The 17,953-nt window shown below is 51.6% G+C and overlaps 8 protein-coding genes across 8 annotated transcripts; 5 read left to right on the top strand and 3 right to left on the bottom strand.

Moving 5' to 3' along the window:
- Nucleotides 1-357: 357 nt before the first annotated feature.
- Nucleotides 358-1,167, bottom strand: J4E92_001819 (uncharacterized protein; the record flags this gene model as incomplete). The annotated part of the gene is made up of 1 exon (XM_051493228.1): nt 358-1,167. The coding sequence occupies one exon, from the start codon at nt 1,165-1,167 to the stop codon at nt 358-360; it is 810 nt and encodes a 269-aa protein (XP_051356459.1).
- Nucleotides 1,168-2,212: 1,045 nt separating this feature from the next.
- J4E92_001818 (uncharacterized protein) lies at nt 2,213-3,076 on the top strand (the record flags this gene model as incomplete). The annotated part of the gene is made up of 1 exon (XM_051493227.1): nt 2,213-3,076. The coding sequence occupies one exon, from the start codon at nt 2,213-2,215 to the stop codon at nt 3,074-3,076; it is 864 nt and encodes a 287-aa protein (XP_051356458.1).
- An 844-nt stretch (nt 3,077-3,920) lies between these two features.
- On the top strand, nt 3,921-5,046 carry J4E92_001817 (uncharacterized protein; the record flags this gene model as incomplete). The annotated part of the gene is made up of 2 exons (XM_051493226.1): nt 3,921-4,044; nt 4,094-5,046. The coding sequence occupies 2 exons, from the start codon at nt 3,921-3,923 to the stop codon at nt 5,044-5,046; spliced, it is 1,077 nt and encodes a 358-aa protein (XP_051356457.1).
- Nucleotides 5,047-5,412: 366 nt separating this feature from the next.
- On the top strand, nt 5,413-6,711 carry J4E92_001816 (uncharacterized protein; the record flags this gene model as incomplete). The annotated part of the gene is made up of 2 exons (XM_051493225.1): nt 5,413-5,506; nt 5,567-6,711. The coding sequence occupies 2 exons, from the start codon at nt 5,413-5,415 to the stop codon at nt 6,709-6,711; spliced, it is 1,239 nt and encodes a 412-aa protein (XP_051356456.1).
- A 2,637-nt stretch (nt 6,712-9,348) lies between these two features.
- On the bottom strand, nt 9,349-10,173 carry J4E92_001815 (uncharacterized protein; the record flags this gene model as incomplete). The annotated part of the gene is made up of 2 exons (XM_051493224.1): nt 9,349-9,470; nt 9,696-10,173. The coding sequence occupies 2 exons, from the start codon at nt 10,171-10,173 to the stop codon at nt 9,349-9,351; spliced, it is 600 nt and encodes a 199-aa protein (XP_051356455.1).
- A 553-nt stretch (nt 10,174-10,726) lies between these two features.
- J4E92_001814 (uncharacterized protein) lies at nt 10,727-12,064 on the bottom strand (the record flags this gene model as incomplete). The annotated part of the gene is made up of 1 exon (XM_051493223.1): nt 10,727-12,064. One exon carries the CDS (start codon nt 12,062-12,064, stop codon nt 10,727-10,729), a length of 1,338 nt encoding a protein of 445 aa, XP_051356454.1.
- A 1,102-nt stretch (nt 12,065-13,166) lies between these two features.
- J4E92_001813 (uncharacterized protein) lies at nt 13,167-15,521 on the top strand (the record flags this gene model as incomplete). Its single annotated transcript, XM_051493222.1, has 1 exon — nt 13,167-15,521. The coding sequence occupies one exon, from the start codon at nt 13,167-13,169 to the stop codon at nt 15,519-15,521; it is 2,355 nt and encodes a 784-aa protein (XP_051356453.1).
- Nucleotides 15,522-16,790: 1,269 nt separating this feature from the next.
- J4E92_001812 (uncharacterized protein) lies at nt 16,791-17,786 on the top strand (the record flags this gene model as incomplete). The annotated part of the gene is made up of 1 exon (XM_051493221.1): nt 16,791-17,786. The coding sequence occupies one exon, from the start codon at nt 16,791-16,793 to the stop codon at nt 17,784-17,786; it is 996 nt and encodes a 331-aa protein (XP_051356452.1).
- Between the last annotated feature and the right edge of the window lie 167 nt (nt 17,787-17,953).

Here is a 17,953-nt window from a genome sequence, read left to right as displayed (position 1 = left end):
GCTACTTGGACGGTGTTGCGCGGGTGTCATTACCCCTGATAGTGAATCCATGGCGGATGGATGACATAACTAGCGTCTGTTGTGCATCTCCGGCAGTCGCGTCATTACTCCTCGAATGCATGCTCACACCAAATACGCGTCAACACCACGCGTATCAAAGCCTGCTTCGCGATTTTTTGCCCAGGCGCAACCATGCGAGCCGAATGTGCAGCTGGAAACCACGCTTTTGTTCATTTATGCTATACTGACGTTTGCAAACCCGTAATCGATCTGCCATGATACGACCTCCCGTGCCCGGTACGAACGCGCCGACGCCCTGCCAGACCATGATCGTCCGCCCTATCTGAAGCCGTGCATCTAGCTCTCCAAATCACAGACCTTAACACCTTGCTCCGCGCAAGCGACTTGGAAATCGAACAGCGCCTTCGCACCGCCCTCGTCCTCCTCCGCAATCTCAGTCTCCACGAGAATCTTCCACTGCTCGCGGCCAGAATGCTTGCCTATCGTAGCCACCAGTCGCCGCAGGCTGCGTACTATACCTTTCGCGAGCTTGTCGTGGTCTGGCTCGTGGGTGTCGGAATGGAAGAACAACCAGTCGAGATATTCTCCATACCGCCTATCTAGCTGAGACTTCTCGTTGAAAGGGAGCATTTGCTGGAAGAAGCTGCCGAGGTTCAGGTGTACCGATTTCGAAGCGACGTGGTCCTTGTCTTGCTCCTTGCACAGCAGTGTTACGATGCATACCAGACGATCGATAAAGGCGTACGGATTGCCATATTCCAGGAGTTCTTCAGAGAGATGGATCTTAATGATACGAAACTGGTTGGCTGTCTTCCAGATTGCGCTCTTGCATGTAGTGGGCTTCCTGTAGCCGATCACCTTGCGGAGAGTACGCGGGCGGGGGACGGTGGTGTAGTACTTGCTTATACTGCCCTCTGTATTGAGGAAGAGAGTGGTTTTGGCGAAGACGACCCACATCGCCTCCGTCCTGATTGCTTTGGAGATCTGGAGGATATTAAAACGACCTGCTCCAGATTTAGCCTTGGCGCCATGCTTGGGACATAGCTCGAGCATCCGCTTGGTTGTTCCAGGGTGGCAGCACTCCTTGACTACGACAGGCTCGTCGATATCGAATGCGAGGCCGTATATGTCTTGTCGTAACTCCATGGGGATCCTATCGAGGGCTCCGAAGCCACCTTGCTCCTGCCCATCTGATGCGCTCGAAATGGCTTGGCATTTCTTGGGAGAAGCGTAGGCGTTGTACCCAGGGATCGGGCTTGGAGATCTTGATAGTGTGGTCAGCTCCGAGATGTCCGTCAGTGCTGGCGATGCAGCTCGGTGTCTATCGGAACAGTCAGTTTCCATGCTTTCGGTCATGTTTTCCCTGGTGCCTGCAAAAGAGGTTCGCGGCGATGAGGTTGTGGTAGGGAAAGAGAAGGTAGGCAGCAGCAAGTAAAAGAGGAACGGGAAGACATGTGGTGCAGGGTCGATGTTCTGGTATTCTGCCTTCACCGCGACAGGAGAACGTTGCTTTTTCAGGTGATCGAAAGCTGGTCACAAGATCGCGGTTCACCCAGGATTTTTATGCTCGTGGCAATGCTTCAGTCCACGGGCTCGATGAGATTGGTTATCAAAATGGTAGCCGTAGCCAGAAGGACACGATGTAAGTACGTAGTTTCACTGTTATTGTCATCCTGTTATATCTCAGCCGCCTTCTCCAAATTATACTCGCCGCTCTTTGCAAGGTCTCCTTCTCAGACCAAGTAGCCTTGTTTGATCGCTCATTTTCCACGTTGTCTCGTCGACGTCATCAACGCGTCCCCGTCCGTTTGCCAGGCAACCATCTGGTAACACCGCGCTAGTCGCAAACGCTCTTGTTGTTCTGATCTCCAGTGCTGCGTATTCATTTTTTTCGATCAGTCACACCCGCTACGAGACCAGTAAGTACTAATTTCCCTAACAAGTTAATGAATCGAGCGTTCTTTCATTTGCGATACTTTTCAGTCAGGCGTTTCAAATCTTGGTTTGTGACAGCGAACGCCAGAACTTGTTCTGTAGCGCAGTGGGAGTCGATTTTTACTAATTTATTCTGTGCTAACGTAGAACAAATCTCTTACGATCAGGCTATGGTTTACTCAAATGCATACTATAGAAACCAGCCTCTTCGTAATGCGCGCACACAAGCTGACACTCATCAAGATCGACGATCAAGATGGCGAAACTCTCCGATAACACCACTTCAGTCATGCACGCTCAAACACAGAGTCCGCTGTTCCAGCTGCCCGGAGAAATCCGCAACAGGATCTACTACTACGCACTTGACATGTGCTTCATACACTCTTCACGCCGATCGGCACAAAGCACCTCCGCGCCCGGTTCCATCAATCTACAAGGACATCTGGAGCAACACCAATCTTCTACGACCCTCTTGCTCGCCTGCAAAGCAATATGCCAAGAGGCCGAATCTCTATTCGCAGAACTCACTCCCGCAGAGGTTGATCTCCAGGTCACAAAGCGACTCAGCCGAACTGCAAAACGCACACTAAACTCGTTCATGCGGGTCGTCATACAGTACCCAGTCGAGAACGAGAGAAGGAAGCGAGAAGGCAGAAGCTCGGCCAAAGTGACCACCAGACAGTTAGGTTGGGAGCTGTTCAAAGCTCTCAAGCTATATACACGCGAATCGGCAAATCTTTGCCAAAACCGAGATATGCGTCGAGAGGCTACAGTCCATTATGGATTGCGCTGGCCAAGTCGCTTCCAGTTCGCCGGGGCCATCAAGAGAATGGCCAAGGACAGGTATACGTACTGGGCAGTCGAAATCCAGTACGAGTACTACGACACTGGAGATGTTTCAGAACTTCGAGAACTACGCTACATTGCTTGGGCGAGAGATGAGGTGGAGAAGCTGGGCAAGCGGATTCGGTTCTTCGTCACGATTTTTCATGGTGGCCCTGCAAGGAGAACTTTCCCTCTGCTAGAGGCTGTTCTTGGCCATAGAGGCATCGAGGAGGGTGAGATGTTGGATTCTGTGTTGGTGGGTGAGAACTGGTGGTCTGTGGAGTTGAGTCTCTGAGTTTGGGGTAGGAGGATACGTAGTCAGAACACCTTGACCAGGTTGTAGATATAACGAAGATGTATGCACCAAGTGCTCATTTTGAAGATGTGATGTGAAAGAGGTGAACTACATGTATGCGGCAAACACACTGCTCGGGTATCCTTCGGTTGTCGAATCATGATTGTAGTTCATGTAGGTACTTGACAAGTTCTGCTGACGTGATGGTAGTGTTACGTATTCAGCTACTCATGCTCAGCTAGTCGCAGGACGAGAACTTATCTCGTGAAAGATTTAAACCAGTCTATGCTCCTTTTGGCGCGTTTGGAGAAGATGACTGAGCAAGATATCTACTGGGAAAGGGTAGTGAAGGAGCTGATAGGGGTCAGTGCATAGTAAAGTCACAAGACGGGTCAACCACACACCAGATCACATGGCCTTATGTTTATCTAATATTAGGTATTGTCTATAGATACATAACGGTATAAACTCATCTGTAAAGGATAAAAAGTCCCCGTCAAAGTCGTCAGCTGGACGTTAGCCCCTGCGTCAATCACGAGGTCTTCCCTCGCCCCACCCCTTTGGTAAATTGTCTCCCCCGTACTATATATCCCTCATTTACTACTGTTGACTCCTTTCTTCTTGAGTATCCTTCCTGTCATATCTTTGTACTGTATAGATTATACTACCACATCACAGACTTTGTCTCCCGTATACCTCACCTCAACCGATTGAACGGCTAGAAGCGATGAAGTTCCTGTACTCTAGCTTATTTGCAGCGTTCGCATTGGCTACTGGTGCTCTAGCTCATCCAAGTACACCAAATTCGGCTTCCTCTCCGCCTCAAGTCCAAGTCAACCTGGAAATGGCGGGCAACACCAATGTCAAGATATCGATCAAGAACACCGGATCCGAGCCTTTGCGCCTGGTCAAAGTTGATGGTCTTCTAAGCGACTTGGCCGTCGACAAGGTCACTGTCGTGAAAGATGGTAGGTCGCTTCCGATGCACGGTGGAGCAGATACTAATGCATGGTACAGGCAACAAGCTCCCTTTCTACGGTATCCACGTTGACATCGACCTCACTGCGCTGGAGGATTCTTCATTCCAGGCTTTGTCACCCTCAGAGACAGTTGACAAGCACTTCGATATCGCCCATGTTTACGATCTTGGCTCTGGTGGTATCATCGATTTGGTGTCGCAAGGCACCTTCCTCTATGCGACCTCTGAATCATCGGTCGTAGAGACCATATCCTTCATCTCGAACACTCTTACCGTCAACATCGATGGATCTGAAGCAGCCGCGACCCGTCAGACTTGGCTTTCGAGCGTATGGAATGCGGAATTCAACCTCCAAGGCGGTTGCACCCACGAACAGTACGACATTCTAGACCAATGTCGCAGTCTGTGCTCTGATCGCGCCTATTCCGCCTGGCAGAACTCGCTTTCCGACGCTGGCAACCACACGAGGATCATGGAGTTCTTCAAGGACGACACTGAGCAGATTCGCAAGAAGCTCAACGACGGCTTTCTCGCGATGGGATCTGAATGTCGGAACATGAACGAGGGTCGTGTCAAGATCTTTTGTAACAACCTCGATGGCTGTGAACCGGGTGTGTTGGGAATGACTGTGTGGGCGGGCGAGGAACTTCACGTCAGGTTCTGCCCCTTTTGGTTCGATGCGTGGTATCAGATTGATCATCCAGAATGTCATGAAGGCGACAAGACTAAGACAATGACGCATGAGCTCTCCCATGCATTGTTCAGCGTCGGCGATGTCAAATACGGATATGACAACTTTATCACGCTCAACTCAACGGATAACCTCAACAATGCGGACACTTATGCATTCTTTGCTAAAGGTAAGCGATCTCAACTCACAGAAGGCTTTCCTATGAATCTTGGACAAACCGCTAATCTCATATGCAGCGTCCCACAACAATTGTTGAGTTTGGTCGATCTTCACATTCGCGGCTTGTTGGGAAAAGAGTAGAATGTAATGATACAGATGGGTTACGAGAAGTCCAGTCGTATGAGCGTTTACTAGTGATGTTCGCACGGCGATGTGAGAATTGGTACAATGGGTTCCCTACGTAGCCTATAACTCATGACAAGGATCTTAGACCTTAATCTTACCTAGCGCCTCGACGTCGGTGAATGCATTGACCAGGACAAAATACACCCCGCTTTCTCTTTTGATCACTCACCATTACCGAGACTCTAAAGATCACCAGCTGCAGATATCTCGTGCTTGCGGTCTGTACCTCGCCACACACAAGATCGGCGAGTCAACAAGTGTTTCGGTATAACCCTCGCCAGTGCTGCAACTACAACATTTCGCAACCGGACGTATCCCGCCATGGAGCTGCTCGATCTTCCAACTGAAATCTTCGAATGCGTCATGGCGCACTACGTCAATGGGGAGGGTATCCGACGAGCCTGGCTTCGTCGCAGTGTGTGCAGTAATCGATTATGTCACCACTTATGACGGACAGCATTGCTGACGATTACAGGAACTTTCTGCGAGTACATCAAAACAGAGGTGCTTGCCAAGCAGCCTGCCTCAGCCTATTGGAACCTGGGTAAGCGCGAGTCGGCGTTTTTGCGAAACATACTCAGTCCCTTCCTCGAGCACCGAGTGGTCGCACTGTACGGCGCCAATCACGTTCTCCCCACGCATATCAACAAGATTGTCGACGTTCTCGTTAGCGTCAGCGGTGACACCTCGCCTGAAAAGCGCTCTATCTGGGTCCGCGGTGTAATCGGCGCTCTGATCAAAACCCCGAATATCTGCAAGCTCGCCTATAACCCGAGTGACAAAAGCAGGAGCAGGGCAATGTCGTCGTCGGGGCGTCAAGAGGCTCTGAGTGTCGCGGTCATCATGCGGGAGAGGGACACTGTCTGCGCACTTACTACCGAGCAGGGTGCCATGTGGACAAAGTGCTCGACAGGATCTGAACTGCGTTGTGCGCTGGAGTTGGCCGTGCAAAACGATGACCTCGATCTTGTTGAGGTCCTACTATCTCATACTCGGCGATCAACTGTGAGCCAGATCATGAAAGTACAAACCATGACGGTCGTAAGCGGCATTATGCATGCTATCCGGAGCAATGAGCCCATCGCGCTGGTTTTGCTGGAATGGTACATCTCAAATGCCAAGCACAAGGAGATACGCTACCTCATGGACTGGTTCGAAGAAGCCTGCGCATCTGAATTGATGAGCTTCCTAGGTAGGCTGATCGCACTGTCCACGCCAACTATGCGAAAAGATTTCAGAAAGAGGTTCCTCACGATAGCCGAACCGTGTTCCAACGCATATAGCAGGCGCCATCATTTCCATCCTCAGCTCTTCCGTGTTCTCGTATCCTTCTTGTTGGACGCAGGTTTGTTTGACCGCATCAACATGAACTCATCCGAATGGACAGAGCGCGCTCAATTCCACGGTTTGATTAACACTGCGGTACGTAGAGGGGACTTGAATGCACTTGAGCGCGTCATGGCGGCCAGCGCAAATTCCGATCGCCTACGCCCCGATGCTAAGGGTCTGTCAACTTCGCTACGCCACGCTACTCAACAATGCCGTTTCGATATCTGCAAGTTGTTGATAGATCACGGCGCCGATCCTGATCTCAATCTTGGTACGAAAGACCCGAGATAGATTCGTCTTTCGAAATTCGGTAAGTTTCACTTTTCTTCGCTCAGAGCAGTTCATTCTCAGGAGATGGCGTACCTGAATCAATTATTTCGTATTACTTTGACGTTCCATGCTTACCAGTGGTAATACAGCGAAGAGACTCATACATTCATGTGGTGGATGCGGGTAAAATGGCTGTGGAGAAGCTGGCTGCGGCTAGACGAAGGAACGATGGACATATGCCCAGGTGTGGCTAGATTCGCAGGGTCCAGGAACGAGGCCTTTGCCTACTACGTGGTAACCTGGGTAGATGGCGGAATAGAATCGAAATGAGTAAAGAGCCATCTGAGCTTCTGCACGCTTCTAGTTGAATGCGCTGATGATGGTGTTGGACGCGTTGAGGAGTGAGGTTTGTCGGTTGATGTGACTTGAGAGGGAAAGCCCGCAGTGGAGCCGTCGCGACCGAGGCTAACCTGGATGGTGTCGAACACGTGATAATCTTGAACATCGGGTCGTGTAAAGGCTACGCAGTGTGCGCTCTCGCCATGTATTCGACCCTTGGTCTGTGTCCAAGACACTGAAGTCGTATCCAAAAGGTGTGTTGGCATCCTTGGGTGCAGCCTTGGAGGGGCTGCGGGCCGATGCACTGTTGTGGAATTGAGCTAATGGGACGCCTAATCTGGGCTTTCCCTGCCGCCCTGCGTCAACTACTCCTTAGTCACTCTAACTGCAACGTCACTTCAGGAACGCAACCTGGGCAGGCTGCGGTTCAAAACTCAACGTATGGGGAGGAAACCAGCAGAGCACAGAAGTCAAGTCGGCAAGTATCCTTGTTCATTAATCATCTATCCAGTATCGGTTTGCTGTGTCCCTGGTATATCGCCCTTCACTTGCCCGCCTTCACAGATCCCAATCACAACTTCTTCGACACTGTTGAACCAACCGAATTGGTTCGATCAGCAGCCACCGTCATTAGGGTCAGACCTACAATCCCACGGCGTTAGCTCTCGTCCTCATCGCACAGTTCGCGACATGTATACAGCCACTTACTTGAAAAACCAGTCAGCGACGGTCTGAGTGCCGCCCAATGGACAGTTGTTGATGTTTTCTTTAAGTCGCCTTTTGCAGTCTTCTACAGCCAAGGTATGTCCTCCGCTGCTACCCTTCCATCCCACCTCGTAGTTCATCTTGATGCCATTGCATCTGGCTGGTGCGCATGCTTTCTTCGTTTGGCGATAGTTGAAATATCCCGCGAGGGTCAATGATTTACACAGGTCGTCAGCAGCATCAAGGAACGAATTCTTGTTGCAGTCGTTGAGGTAGGGCTTGCCGCTGCCATAGCAGCCGGCCATGGCGCTGGTGGCCGAAGCCAAAGCGATGAGAGGAATAGAGAGCTTCATCGTGAAGAGTTTGATGAGAAGAGAGGCAAATTCGAGTGTGGTGGTGTTGTTGTTGTTATTGACTTGATGAGGATAAAGAGAGATGGAACAAAGAAGAAAAGCTGCTGGCTTTATACCTTATGCGACTGACTCCGACTGGAACGTGCTGTTTTTACCTGTCTTTCACTCGGGTTGCACGCATATCGACCGTCGCAAGAGCAAGGCTGGAATCCTGCCTGGTCGTGATCCTACACGGGAAGATGTAGATTGCGGGAAGTATGAGCCAATCCGCGTACGGGCAACTCTTGTGAAGGATTACGCTAATCGTGGGCGTACGAGAGAACTGGGACTGTAGGATTGGAAAAAGACTTGCCCTCCGATGAATGTTTCTCAGCCAAGTATCGGGCGTAAGATAGTTCAATACACCAAGGTGTAGCTGTGGGCCAAATTACGCCCCGGTGGAGTAACCTCCACCCAGAATCCTTTCCAATCCGCTATATCCGACTGTTAAATGTGTAAACACGAGAGACCTGCTTAATGCGGGAAGAACCGACGCTACGAGAGGCTGAAGAGCAAGGGTGTGAATAGACGAGCCGGGTCTTACCAGTATAGGCTATATCTCCACGAAGCGGACCTGCAGATTTTTGCACAAACCTGATGGACAGGTAGCATTCTACCAATTGAATTCTGGACCCTGGAGGTTACATTAGCGCAATTTCTGCCTGAATGGGAGGACATTCAGTGTCGCGTAGCTGTCAACACCGTTCAGACTTACGCCGATTTACCGGTCCCGCGGCTTAAACACCTCCACCAAGTTTGATATCTGTAATGCTCGGCGCATCGGTTTATCTCTGGGTGCATCGGATCATCCAAGGACAGCACCGATTGGCGACTACCTAGCCAAAACAGAAGTGGAACATACGGGCTATGCATATGAACATCACAATGTAGAGATGACTTCTTCATATCAGTAATCGCAAAGCCGTTCTCCACGTAGGGCGCCTGAAGCTACGGTAATGCGCTCGTTCGCGTTTAGTCTCAGTCTGGAAGCCAGATAGAAGTTCCGAGCCCCTCGCAACGTGACGTTCGACTTGAAAAAAATGCGTGGACTGCCAAGAGCTTGGTTTAGCAGGATGAGTTTTATCATCTCCGGGTCGCCATGTACCTGCGTCATAGGCGACTTCAAGACTTCTTGTCGTTCTGGATGTTGTCGCGCTGATCTTCCGAGGGCTCTAGGCGAAATCATGGCGCAAGGTCATGACCAAGCTCTGCGAGTTAACGCTTATGACATGGACCTCTTGTAACGCAGTAGTCTTCTATCTGGCTGTGGGAGAATCGGTGGGTAGTCGATTAGGGCCTCCTGCATACCAATCGGGTTGGTGAAGAATGATCCTTCGTTACCATCTGATGGTTGACAAGTCGGCAGCATCTTGACCAGAATGGAATGCAGTGACCACATCCTCCTCTTATTATGCTCTTTTCCATCTCCTGATATCCTTAGGGATTGGTAAAGCGGGCCTGGAGGAGCGACATAGGACCACCCTCACTTCAACGTCGGTACACAGATGCTCTGCCCTATCCCGAGATTCCCACAGTCCACACCCTTATTCCCTCGTAATCCCAACAAACCATCAACACTCAACCCATTCGCCTCCGCAATCGCCCAACACGTATTCCCCTTCTCGACCCGCAACTGGCGCTCCCCATCCCCACAGCCAGCAACAACTGTATCAGGCCCATCACTCCTATTCACAAGCTTAAACACCAGGAACAGAAACACCAGCACCAGCAGCGCAAACGGCAACATCATACGCACGGCGCTCCTATTGCCTTCTTCTATCATCTCGTCCTGCTCGCGTCGTTGCTCGTCGGACGGGGGCTGCGAGTGCTCGCCCGTTGCACGCAGCTCGCCGTATCGGTTTCCAGGCTCGGATTCGTAGATGCGGCCGGATGCGTCGCGGAAGGTGTAGGTTTGGGTGTCGGCGTCGTAGCCTATGCGCTCGAAGCCTGGGGGGAGGCGCTCGGCGTCCTGGGGGTTGTGAGTGGTCTGGTTTGGCAGGAGGTGTACAAGGGAGGTTACGCTATCCAGGTCTGTCCAGCGACCCATTTTGAAGAGGGCTGGGCTGCGTAGGGTAAGTTGTGAAAGTAAGTAAGATGATGATTGCGATATGCTAGGGAGGCTGGTGGTTCTCCAGATGATTACGGATGCGCGGCTACGATGTCGCTAATTGCGGGATCGCTACAAAGCCCCAGGTATCAAATGATACTGTTGCTTTTACAGCCAGTTGTGCAGGAAGAGAAGTTGGACGCAGGAGGGTACGTTGTACGCTGTGACGCGTGGCGGCGGCGCGGAAGAGACGTGACGACGCGGGATGTGGGGCCTTTCCGTGGCGTCCACGGGTGGATCTACAGCGTGCATCGGGCCGGCCTAATGGGCGGGCGTGACTGCTACACGTACATCACAGCCAACTCACGGTAAATCATCTCAGTGCAAGCTCACAGGACCACTTATAGCATGATGCTTATCTGGAGCAGACTTTCTGCTGTATTCTACATGCACCTTTTTGACTAGATAGCAAAAGGCGGATGCTACGGCGAGTCGCATGCTCATAGGATGACGAACGCGCATACCCACTAGTGTATACCATCAACCTTGACCTTCACTTACATCTTTCTTGCTCATCCCAGACGTCCTGAAGCAGTCTTGCCGTCTTCACACTGTGGTTCGCAGCCAGATTCCAAATGCCATTGCGCTCAGAGCTCCTCTTCGGCACCACAGCACCATAAGCCAGCAATAGCACCACCATATCGATATGTCCTCCCTTGAGTGCATACCAAAGCACTGGAGTAGATGGGTCGTAGCCTTCCTTTCCTTGTGTGATCTGTACACCACTGCGGATGAGCAGCCTGGTAGCCACAAGCCAGCCATTCTCCACCGCCACTGTAAGACCATCCCATAGTTGGTTAGAGCCGATATAACCCTTTTCATGATTACGAATCGCGTATTTCAGGGTAGGATCGACTTGGAGCAGATATTGGATGATGTGCGCGTGGCCGTATCGACAGGCTGAGTGGAAGGGCGTTGGCTCCAATCGGCGTATGTAATTGATTGCATCCTCAGGATAGTAACTGAATCGTAGTACGCCCATTTCACCATTCCGAACTGCCCAGTCGATCCAGCCCCGCTTTGCTTCCCTGATCAATTTTCCAGAGTAGCAATACTTCAGGTACCAGGACATGAGTGTAGGAAGTATAGCAGTACGTTGCTCGAACATGCATGCGTTGATCGCGTTGTGCAGTTGTTTGCGCTTGTAGAAGCGTTTTTCCATACGCTCATAAATGAAAGAAGCGGAGTAAAGATGCCCATTGACCGCAGCGGCGGTAAGCGGCGTGCCATACAGCTCGCTACGTAGACCTACGTCGTATACCTTGCCAACAATGAAACGAAGGGCAGGTTCACTATTGACAGCAGCGGCAGCAGCGAGCATTCCCACCGTATCTGCGCGGCCCATATTCTTCCTGACCTTGACCGAGTCATCGAATGGTCCCTGGCAGAGATATGCGAGAATGTCGTCTACCGAGAGTGCCGCTGACATGGCGTTACAGAGGGCCAGGCGGTAGCGTTCGCGCTGCGCTTGCGATTGATGATATGAGAATTCCATGAGGAAATTGACCGTGGCTTCCATGTGATCAAGAATGTACGTCGAGCGGCAGCGGGTGGGGCCCATCTTGGAGAGGACAGTGTACATATTTGGTGCGAGTAGACGCTGCTTGCGGTCGTCACTGAAGCTGCGGTAGAAACTTGCGGAGTATCGACCAAACATATCGTCGTGTATTGCAACCGCGAAGGCTTTGCAGACATATCGTACGCGAACTGCCATAGCCCATCCGCGGCCATTATATAGGTAGTCGTGCAGGTAGTTGTGTATGATAGCAGTGAAAATTTCTGCTGGGAGATCAAGTAAGTTCATGATGGTATCCGAAGGTGGAAAGCTCATGGTGCAAGGCTTTGTGACTGAGTTGTACTCATCGCTGCGCTGCCAAGCAATTTGCGCGTTTGCAATCCATGGGTATCAAGTCACGCAGTCATCTGACTCCAAGTGCAGGATTGACGCGTTATTGCTGCGATCAGCTTTCAACCTTTGATCTTGCACTCGAAAAATGTCCACAGAGATGCCATGTGGACTGGTATCTCGAGTAGTACCGCCAGAGCGAGTATGTCTTCCAAGTGAATTACCAGAGGGTCTTCATGGTAGCGAGACCCACAACCAAATATCAGTACAGAAATCTCCGAATCAACAGGTTCATATAAAGAAGTTGATTGCCTAAATTGCAAATTTGCGTCAGTCAGGGCATAATAGGACTGATAGCAATAGCTCCGAGGAATGCCTCAAGCTTTTGTTGTTGCGTGCCCAGGTAGTACAAGAACGCTAAGCGTTCGGGGATAAGGGAGGTGACAAACGGTCTGCGTTGGCGAGGCTATCCGTCTCGGCATGATCCCTGCATCGTGAGGCGTCGTGTGCAGTCTAGATTGGGAGCCTGCACGTTCTGATGGCAGAGTGGATGTCAGGAGGCGCGGCGCTGTGTGATTGATGTCAACGATCAGCGGCGTCTGTATTGATGATGATGACCGTGCGGGGAAAAGCCGACGTTGGCGGCTTCCTAGTCGTCGCCTCGCACTTTCCAATTCCCAAAACGTGTCAGGGATGCTACGATAACGCGTGGTAGGCGCACCTTCCCATCTCAGTTTCATCATTTACATGTCGCGACATACAGACTGTATGAAGGACGCGTTTGATGATTGCATCTTTCAGCCACTGTCTAGACTCGCCGCGCGCAAACAAGAACCTGAGCAAGCCATCGCGCGCCACTGAGGCTGTGCGCGCCGTCCACGTGTAGCAGCCAATCTGGCTGATCGACGTCATTCGCTAGACTTCCGGTATCCACCTGCATACTAAGCACGTACCAAGCCGGGTCAAGCTTGCCGAGCATTGATAAGGAAGGCGGTGGCCGCGCCTCACTTACTTGGCCACACTTCTACCACCGCCCCAAGTACATCTTTGTACTCAACCACCCCCAAACTCTACAACACCAAAACCGATGGGAGAACCCGACGACCCCTCTATACGCAGCTTCAAGTCTAAGGCAGCATCTGCACTTGGCTTGGGACGCAAGAAAGACACGCAGACCGACGTCCTTCCGACCCACAACCCCCACTCGACCGCCCATCCTGGCCTAGATGGCAGCAACCCGTCGCGTAGTGCACATGGCACCAGCGAGCACAACGAGAAGCCCGTTGCCAGCGATAATAGCTCCACAGATATCGACAATGGCAGCGTCAATACCGCGCCCGATGGAACGTCGCCTCCCGCCATAGGATCCGAGAAGCGTCCGTTCTACTCGCTCGTGCGTGTCAAGAACGGAAGCCTCCGATTCATATCCCACACCAAGAATGCCATCACACACAGCTGGATCAACCTCCTGCTCGTCTTCGTGCCTCTTGGCATTGTAGTCAAGCTTGTGCACCTGAAGCCCGAAATCGTCTTCTCCATGAACGCCATCGCCATCATTCCGCTGGCTGGCCTGCTCGCGCACGCGACCGAAGTTGTCGCTGCCCGTGTTGGAGATGCGCTCGGTGCACTGCTTAACGTATCCTTTGGAAACGCTGTCGAGTTGATTCTCTTCATCATCTTGCTCGCCTCTGACCAGATCGAAGTCGTGCAAGCGTCTCTACTTGGATCCATTCTTGCCAACCTGCTTCTCATTTTGGGCATGGCATTCTTACTTGGTGGTTTGAAGTACCAGGAGCAGGTCTACAACAATACCGTCACTCAGATGAGCGGTGTTATGCTGGCCCTCGCCGTAATGAGTCTTCTGCTACCCACTGCCTTCCACGCTGCTTTCGAGAACAACGCCATCGCCGACCACGAGACATTGTCCGTCAGTCGTGGAACCAGTGTAATCCTCCTACTAGTGTACGGCCTGTACCTCGTCTTCCAGCTCAAAAGCCATCGTTATCTCTACGCTAGCACTCCCCAACATATCATTGACGAAGAGTCACATCCCGGTGTCCTTGCCGGTGCGTTCGACTCGTCCAGCTCCGACTCTTCATCCAGCTCCAGCAGTAGCGACAGCGACAGCTCCTCCAAGAACTCTGATGGCACCATGAAGAAGAAGGCCAAGCGTATGGTGAAGAGGCTTCGCCGCAAGTCCAGCGCTAGCTCCAAAGACGCAGATGCGCTCTCGGCCCTCAATTCGCCAGAGGGTGAGCTACACCAGAGTCCTTTCGATTCGGAGAGAACCAATAGCGTCGCCACTGCCAACAACGCAGCTCCTATTACTTCTCGCCGACACTCATTCGACGTCATGAGCGGTGACGAGGCCGATAACGATCAATACGTCCCAGTCGTCCGTGACTTCGAAGCCGCTTCGCAAACTTCGCGCTCGGTGACGAAGAAGGAGAAACGCAGGCACAAGAAGGGTAAGAAGGACCGCCGTGATCGCAACAAGGTCGACACCATTCCTGAAAAGGAGGTCGTGCCGAATGAGCCCACGCCCAAGGTTACCTTCGCGGAGGAAGTACAGAACGACAGTGCCACTACTATGAATTCGAACCCTCGCAGATACAACCGACCTGCTCTTCCTTCGCTACTCTCCAACAATGTCTTCTCGAACCCTCAGAACCTCGCCCCACTTGGCGGTCCCGCGCCCAACATTCGTATGGCAGCACCCCGCGACAACACAGCTCTGCGTGCACCCCTTCGTCGATCCAAGTCCCTCCCGGATCAAATTGGACGCGCCGACGCCACCGGCAACGCAGTCAAACATCCTGCTGTCTCTCCACAGGCCGCCATGGCCCTCAACGAGGATGACGAAGACGATGAAGCACCTGACATGTCCATCAAAGCTGCTATCTTCATGCTTCTGATCAGCACTGGTCTCGTTGCTGTCTGCGCCGACTTCATGAGTGAAGCTATTGAGCCCATGGTTGAGAGTTCTGGTATCAGCCAAGCGTTCATCGGTCTTATCATTCTTCCCATCGTTGGCAACGCTGCAGAGCACGTTACTGCAGTCACTGTCGCGATGAAGAACAAAATGGATCTTTCTATCGGTATTGCGGTCGGCTCTTCCATCCAGATCGCTATCTTCATCACACCTGTCATTGTTATCCTCGGTTGGATCATGGGCAAGGAGATGACACTGTACTTCAACATCTTCGAGACTGTTGCACTATTCGTCACAGTCCTGGTGGTGAACTTCTTGGTACTGGATGGTCGCAGTAACTATCTTGAGGGTAGTTTACTGATCGCTGCCTATATCATCATTGCGTTGGCTAGTTTCTTCTACCCTGACGGCTGTGAGGCCAGTGCCATTGGTGGCAACGAGGACCGCTGCAACAACGGCGAGGTTGCTCGATTGGCGCAGGGCATGGTCAAAAGGATGATTGGCATGTAGGGCCAACATCGATAGTCAAGAACCTCGAAGCCTGAGTAACATCGGATTTCAGTATGAGTTCTTGGTCTTTGCTATTGCTCTGCGATCATACGGTTGAGTGGCATGGTGTGATGTCCGCTCCCATATAGAGACTTTCCAGTGTGTCTCATTTCTTTCTATTACGATAGCATACAGTCCTTACAGACACCTAATAGCTCATCACCTCAGAGGTTCTCAAATTGACACATAATACCGCTCCTCAAAAGGAGCCTGCCTCACATCCTTGCCTGTGTTATTTCTGCGTGTGATGGAAACCGCTTGTTCGTGGCATTCGTTGATTTGATGCACTCGTTGCTGATGTGAGGAAAGCCAATGATGCCTCTTGCTGGTCGAGGGGTCATCTTCCGGCGCCCTGCCAAGAGGTTTGGCGTCTGCCTAGCCCGCTCCTTCGACATACGGGGAACACTTCGCGAACTCAGCCACCAAGCTTCGACGCCCTCTGCCCTTTTCGCTGCTGATCCTTCAATATGAATATCGTGCATTCCGTCTATCTAGGATCGAACCAACGCCCAAATTCATCCTCCCACCACGCCACGTATCGCGACACATCCTGTCTACAAGACTCCTGCTTTCCCGCATGTTGAAGAGTCGATACAGCGCGTTCTTTTCCTTTTGTATACATAGCACAACATGGTCAGTCGGGGTGGTCGATCAAAAGGTTGTGCTAATTGTCGTCGCCGGCGTGTGAAATGCGGTATGTCCATTCACCCGGTCAACCTTTGCAGAGACCTGCTGCATATGCTGACGTGACAAGACGAAACCCGCCCTGAATGTGGACAATGCATCAAGCGTGGACTCAAATGTCAAGGGCCCAAAGACCTTACTTGGATCAATGAGAGTGTCACGTTTGAAAGCAAGTCGGCAAACGCAACCCAGAACGCAATTGTAAGGATAACTACTCCAAACCAGCTATCTCTCGCAGCCTTCGAAGATGATATCTGCTTGGCATATACCCGAAAGAACTTGCTACGCGGGGGACCTGTTGAGATAGCCTGCAACATGATCGAGAGCCATGCCGCATCCATGAGACGCGACGATCCTGGTCTTGATTTATTGCGAAAAGGCATAGTGAGCCTGTCTACCACCTTCTTCGGTAGCCAGCATCGACAGGGCGATATCACGACCAAAGGCTATCAACAGTATGGTCAGGTGCTGCGGCAGCTCAACTCACATCTTGCTCGTACAGAGCTTCAGACGACGAACGAAACATTACTTACGTCACTGTCTTGTATGCTTCTCGAGATATTTTTACCTACTGGACCAACGAACTTTCTGAAACACCTGCGAGGTCTCGACGCCATTGCAATGCTACGAGGCCCGCCCAAGGAGTCTGAAGGCATCAACGCTATCATCTTTCGGGGCTTGCGCATTCTTTCGATCGTTGGAGCACTTGCGGAATCCAGGCCCTCTATATACGCGACCGAGGAATGGAAGCGAATTCCGTCTGCACATTCCAACGAGTCGGGACTCTTCCAACACCACGTTTTCTCCATCTTGGCTGACTGCACCCGCCTCATCAGCCAGCGGAATGCTCTACTATGCTCAAAAGCATGTCCAGAGAGCTTTGAATCCTTGCTTACCGAAGTGGAGGATGTGCTTAACAACTTGGAAGCGTTACGTCCGTTCTGGGATGTCTTGAACCGGAATCAACTAGCGGAAACGACTGAGCGATCTGACATGGCGAAGATACTGGGAGTGGCCAACCACGTTTCTGCAACAGCATTGATGCTTTACAACACCGCATACATATGCGTCATTCAGATCAAAGATTCATTATCTCCATCGCCTGTCAACACCGCACTGCGAAACGCCGCCGCGATGAAAATCGCCAAATGCCTGGAGTTGAAAGAGTACGAGCAGCGGGAAGGTGCACCGCAATCCAATACCATAGCCTTTGTAGCTATCAAGGTAGCCTGGCAAGCTTTGGGTGGGTTCAACTCACCGGAAGGACAGCGCTTAGCACATACTGTCAAGTCTGCCACCAATTCGGTCTTCGCACGAGGATCTACGCTTTCTGATGCGTCGCACTTTGCCCATTATGTTGAAGAGTCGCTATTCTCCAAATTCCTTGGTAGAATACCTCTTATAGCACCGGATGGTGCGGCGTGTGTGGGCAACGAATTCGGCTTATGGCCTGATGGGCCTCCAGGGGTCATCGAATTCAGCATGCAACAGCTAAGCACGCCCTCCGAGTTCTTTTCAGAGACTACACTCGCACCGCTCTAGTGTGATGCAGCCACTGTATGTAACCGGTACGAGATTAGCAGCGGTCGACAGGAAACCCTCCTTAAGATGCGATGTCGCAGTACATTACACGGACACGCCACTCCTAATCTACATCAGAAGACTTCTTCCACCGCCTTCTGGACCTCTATATTAATTTCGCGGATTGT

This window comes from Alternaria infectoria, assembly GCF_024043175.1.
Source record: "Alternaria infectoria strain BMP 0036 chromosome Unknown scaffold_2, whole genome shotgun sequence".
NCBI classification, from domain to species: domain Eukaryota; kingdom Fungi; phylum Ascomycota; class Dothideomycetes; order Pleosporales; family Pleosporaceae; genus Alternaria; species Alternaria infectoria.
This window is presented reverse-complemented; position numbering and strand designations above follow the sequence as displayed.